Source organism: Hemitrygon akajei, chromosome 7, assembly GCF_048418815.1.
Source record: "Hemitrygon akajei chromosome 7, sHemAka1.3, whole genome shotgun sequence".
Taxonomy (NCBI): Eukaryota; Metazoa; Chordata; class Chondrichthyes; order Myliobatiformes; family Dasyatidae; genus Hemitrygon; species Hemitrygon akajei.
This window is the reverse complement of record NC_133130.1, coordinates 137,665,175-137,671,174: the sequence shown is the minus strand read 5'-3', so window position 1 is coordinate 137,671,174 and position 6,000 is coordinate 137,665,175. Positions and strand designations below refer to the sequence as shown.

The following is a 6,000-nucleotide window of genomic DNA, read 5'->3' as shown; positions in this document are numbered from 1 at the left end:
ACAAGCATTTCAGTCGGGTAGGAGTTGCAGCGATCAGCTTGTAAAGATGAATAAGAGGACATCCTGTTAGAACAGAGATGAGGAGGAATTTTTTTTTAGCCAGAGGAATTTATTGTCACAGAAGGCTACCGAGGCCAAGTAATGGGTACATTTAAAGCAAATGTTGAGAGGTTCTTGATTAGTAAGAGCACCAAAGTTTACAGGGAGAAGGCAGGACAACGGGGGTTGAGAGAAAAATAAATCAGTCACGATCGAATGGTAGTGCAGACTGATGGGCAGAATGGCCTGGGTCTGCTCCTATGTCAATGGCCGCTGGTTTATAAGTATGCTTTTGATTCCCTTTTCCCTTTCAGGATTCCTATAACAAGAACTCTGGGAAAGGTCGGCGTAAGTCTGGCCGATAAATATACATTCAAGGTCCCTGAGGAACAGTGGCATCTTGGAAGGTGGGGGGTGGGAGGTAGCTGGCAAGGATTGAGCGATCAAGGGGAAGGGATGATCGCAGCACAGTTGTAACAGTGGAAGTGCTCAAAAAGGAGAAAGGGCCTTCAACATCAGCGAATGCAAGGACCAGGAGGGAAGTTCGTTGGTTTCATGTAAATAAGGTTGTGTGAGCAGAGAGTGGGTCTTGTGGTCAGGATGAGCCTCCTATAGGTACAAGGAGAGAGGGTAAAGAAAGATGTCACCTGAAGGGTGGAGCTGAGGGAAGATTTGAACTTTGAACAATAGGGCTAGGGGAGCAGCAGAGACAAATGAGTGCAGAAAGAATAAGAATTAATATAATTTGCATTAAAAACATATTGTAATTCCCATGACTAACAAGGTTATGAAAAGACGGGAAGAGGTTTTCCTAAACAGAAGTAAACCAGGTAAAGATTCTGAATAATTTTTTCTTGAAAGCAAAGGTCTTCTGTAATTTCACGTGTGAAAAACTCTTACATCATACTTTAAAACAGTGAGAAACCAGAGGAGGAGGAGGAGCTTAGGAGAGACAATGGCACCGAACAGCGACTCCTTTGCTTGCATCTTCGGAAACAGCTTTTATTTCCATCTTTAATATCTCTATTTTTCCCTTTCAGGATTCCTTTGAAGACCCTGACCTGGAGTTACACGCTGACTGCGGTTCTTTGCAGGAATGGGACCCGCTCTCGGGGTTTCCCAACTGTCTGTTGTTCGATATGCCAAGGATGCGGCCTAGGAGACCAGCTCGCCTTCAGAGTTCTGGGATTCCGAGGCTCTGGAGGCAGGCAGACCGAAGGTCGGTGCTCAGCAGGAATTCGCTGTGTTATGGAGACGGAAGATCGAAAGCATCAAGCTGGCTGCTGGCTGTGTGCCCGGAGACCCGAGTTCTTTGGGCACAGAGCTCCAAAGAAGCAATGCAGTGGACTTTTAGCATCGTACACCAACCAGTTATTTGTTATGTCTCCCCTCTCGCTGTGAAACGGTGACACCTCTTTTCCCCTTAGAGAAAGAGAGAGCCTGTGGTATGTCGAATACTGGGAGTGAACGAGTAGTCTTTGGGGTACTTCACATCTGTGTCTTTATTGATGCTTTGCTGCACGCATGATTGCTCTGTGGGGGGGGGGGAGCCATTGCTTTTTTTTGCTGGTGGGGAGCTTTGCTGCTGCTTATTGTGTGGGGGGGGGGGAGCTGGGGAGCACTTTAGGGTTCTAACATTTAGCTGTCATTCATTCTTTGGGCACTCGGTTTTCCTAGATGGTTGGACAGAAAAAGTATTTCAGGATGCATAGTGTATAGAAATAAAACAGCTTACATTACAAGGCCGTACGCCTGGGAAAATGTGGTAGCGGAAGGCAAGGAAGAACAAGTTAGGTCTTTATTCTTTGGAGTATAGAAGGTTGAGCGGGGGACTTGATAGAGGTATTTAAAATTATGAGGGGGATAGATAGAGTTGACGTGGATAGGCTTTTTCCATTGAGAGTAGGGGAGATTCAAACAATGAGGACATGAGTTGAGAGTTAAGGGGCAAAAGTTTAGGGGTAACACGAGGGGGAACTTCCTTACTCAGAGAGTGGTAGCTGTGTGGAATGAGCTTCAGTAGAAGTGGTAGAGGCAGGTTCGATTTTGTCATTAAAAAAAAAATGGATAGGTATATGGACAGGAAAGGAATGGAGGGTTATGGGCTGAGTGCAGGTCGGTGGGACCAAGTGAGAGTAAGCGCTTGGCACGGACTAGAAGGGCCGAGATGGCCTGTTTCTGTGCTGTTATATGGTCATATGGTTATATATGAATAATATATGGACACAGTGAAAGAACTAACAGATCTAAGTGTGTGAGGTATCGTTGACGCTGTGAGGTGCTGTTCGATGTGAGAGAGCCATGATCGCCCAAGTGTGTAATGCGCAAGGCACATGAAGAGAGAGATATTGTTTACATTTCTTTGACATTAAATGCACCTTTGAAACTGTTGAAAACAGTTCTTCTTGGGAAGAAGCTGTTCTTGGGAAACAAAAAAAAGTCATAATTCATTGGCATATTTCTATCGGGGCCAATGATAGGAATAATTAAAATATTACTGCATGGTTTGCGTGACCTTTACTGTGGCCCACTTGCAATAAAGTGATTGTAAGCATTTCTCATTTGCATTACAATTTTTCTGACGACAAGAATGAACGGCAATTCTTAATTAGAACACATACTTTATATCCAGGGGGTCCAATGATCCCTGTTGCTCCAGGTGGTCCTTGATCTCCTGGGGGCCCCAGCTTGCCTATGACACCATAGGTACCAGTATTTCCCGGTGGACCCTGAGAAGAAGACACATTACCAGTTGGACGGATTTGGAGTCAATTAACTGACAACTCATAAACCGTAAATAAAATCGGTAAAAATAAGGAATTCACTGTGCTCCCAGTTTGTTGAAGGCTGGAACTTGCTGTTCGTTCCTCATAGCTCTGATGCTGTGAGAGCGCACGATTTCACAGGGCTGATAAGTGTTGGTAATACTGACATGGAGCCAGAACCACACAAGGCAAACTGGGTTGGAACAATAGCTTTCCACATTGATACGACCGTTTTGTGGCTTTACTGATACCACTGTAACTCCAGATGTTATACAGAACTGAATGTATGAATTTATGACTCATAAACCGTAAATAAAATCAGCAAAAAATAAGGAATTCACTGTGCTCCCAGTTTGTGGAATTTGTTGGGATTTTAACCTTTTTTTTAAGGCATCTATTAGTCTCAAGAGACCATGGATTTGCGTCTTGGAAAGTTTCCAGGGCGCAGGCCTGGGCAGGGTTGTATGGGAGACCGGCCAGTTGCCCGTGCTGCAAGTCTTCCCTCTCCACGCCACCGATGTTGTCCAAGGGAAGGGCATTAGGACCCAAGCAGCTTGGCACTGGTGTTGTCACAGAGCAATGTGTTGTTAAGTGTCTTGTTCAAGGACACAACACGCTGCCTTAGCTGAGGCTCGAACTAGCGACCTTCAGATCACTAGACCAGCGCCTTAACCACTTAGCCAACACATTTTAACCTATATCACCTGCATTACTGGTGCAGAACTCCATCTCCATGCTGAGGATGCTTGCAACATGTCACAGGATCCTGAATACCCACACTCAACACTTTAGGAAGTGCTTCTACCCCCTTTACCATCAGATTCCTGAATGGTCCACAAACCTATAAAATAGCATTATTCTTCTTTTGAACTATTCCTTTACATTGCAACATTATCGTCACTTTTATGCCCTGCATTGTACAGCTGCCACAAAACAACAAATTTCCGCTTCGGACATTGAATATAAAACTTGAGACGTTCTATTGAAACTTTACCAACACCTTTCGTGTTTTGTGAACAGTTCTAGTCACCACACTATGAAAGTGTGTGGATGCACTGAAGAGAGTGCAGAGGAGACTCACTCGGGCGTTCAGGACTTTAGATATGGGGAGAGACTGTATATGCTGGTTTGATTTCCCTGGAGTGAAAGAAGCTGAGGACTGACTTGATTGAGGGATATCAATCCAGATGAAGGGGTCTCGGCCCGGAAGTGGACTGGTTATCCATTTCCATAGATGCTGCCTGGCCTGCTGAGTTCCTCCAGCATTTTGTGCACGTTGCTTTGGATTTCAGTATCTGCAGACTTTCTCATGTTTAGGGGGCATAAAGGGTCAGAAACTTGGATAGGTTTAAGGTGGGAGGAGGGAATTTTAAAGGATCAGTTGACATCCGGATCATGCTACAGAGGAGGTAGTGAAATCAGGTACAATCATTATGCTTAAGTTTAGGATATGATACTATTTTGGCCAAGGGGATTAATGCAGTCGGGCAAAGCTGTCAGCATAGATGAGGTGAGCTGAAGGGTTAGTTTCTGCTCTATATAACTCTGATTAAATGAGTCAATTATATGAACTAAAAAACACATCCTTCATGTGAATTACCAACAGAACTCAATTAAAAAATACCATATTCATTGTGGTTTTACATCTGAAAGACTTACAGGAAAACCATTAAACCCCTTGGGGCCTGGATCACCTCTTCTGCCCTGGAAATGCAAATTAAAGAAATTATAAAAAACACTTATATTCCAGAAACAGAAAATCAATAACCCATTTCAAATCAACTTTGGACCTGCTTTTCTATGATGTAAGTTAAACGGGTTTCTCAACAGCAGAGGTGGAGGTGTATGCCTCATGATCAATACCTCTTCATGCACAAATATGTCAGTGATATCCCAATTGTGCTCACCAGACCTGGAATATCTCACAATGAAGTGTCGTCCATTTTACCTGCTGTGAGGGAATTCAGCTATCTTTCTGGTCGTGGTGTACATTCCACCTCAGGCCAATGTCAAACAGATTCTGGATGATCTGAGCAATGGGATCTACCTGCATGGTACAGCATACCCTGATGCCTTCACCATCGTTTTGGGAGATTTTAACCAGGCCAGCTTGAAAAAGTCACTAAATAATTATCATCAGAGGAAACAACACACCAGAACACTGTTACACTAAGATCAGAAGTGCTTACCGTGCTGTCCCACGCCCACACTTTGGGAAGTCCGATCACCTGGCTGTACTTCTACTCCCAGAGTATCGGCAGAGACTGAAGACTGCAGCACCAGTAGTGAGGACCAAGAAGGTTTGGACAAGGGAAGCACAGGAGCGCCTACAGGACTGCTTTCAATCGGTGGACTGGACTGTATTCAGGGATTAATCTTTGAATCTGGATGAGTATGCTGCAGTTGTTACCAACTTCATTAAAACCTGTGTGGATGAGTGTGTGCCTACAAAGACTTACTGTACATTCCCAAACCAAAAGCCGTGGATGAACCTGGAGGTTCATCGTCTGTTGAGCGCTAGATCTGTGGCATTCGATTCTGGCGACCCAGGTCAGTACTAGAAAACCGGGATAACTTGCGGAAGGCTATATCGAGAGTGAAGAAACAATTCTGAGGAGGTTGGAGGTGACACTGGATGTAAGTCAACTCTGGCAGGGTTTGCATGTCATTACTTCCTACAAAGTGAAACCCAATAGCGTGAATGGCAGCGATGCTTCACTACCAGACGAGCTCAACGTCTTTTATACCCGCTTTGAAAGGGAGAATATAACTAGAGCTGTGAAGATCCCTGCTGCACCTGCTGACCCTCTGATATCTGTCTCAGAGGCCAACATCAGGGTGTCTATAAGGAGGGTGAACCCTCGCAAAGTGGCAGGCCATGATGGAGTAACTTGGTAAGGCTCTGAAAACTTGTGCCAATCAACTGGCAGGTGTATTCAAATACGTTTTCAATCTCTCACTGCTATGGTCAGAAGTTGCCACCTGCTTCAAAAGGGCAACAATTATACCAGTGCCCAAGAAGAGTAATGTGAGCTGCCTTAACGACTATCATCCAGTAGCACTCACATCTACAGTGAAGAAATGCTTTGAGAGGTTAGTCATGACTAGAATCAACTCCTGTCTCAGTAAGGGCCTGGACCCAATGCAATTTGCCTATCACCAGCATTGGTCTACAGTAGACACAATTTCAATGGCT

General features: G+C 44.6%; 1 protein-coding gene across 1 annotated transcript in view; it reads right to left on the bottom strand.

Moving 5' to 3' along the window:
- Nucleotides 1–6,000, bottom strand: part of LOC140730960 (uncharacterized) — a 405,020-nt gene that overhangs the window by 97,525 nt on the left and 301,495 nt on the right. The window contains exons 37-38 of the mRNA XM_073052071.1: nt 4,464–4,508; nt 2,661–2,768 (exon numbers count right to left, since the gene is read on the bottom strand). Of these exons, the coding sequence (XP_072908172.1) occupies nt 2,661–2,768; nt 4,464–4,508 (153 nt within the window). The remainder of the gene's footprint in view (nt 1–2,660; nt 2,769–4,463; nt 4,509–6,000) is intronic.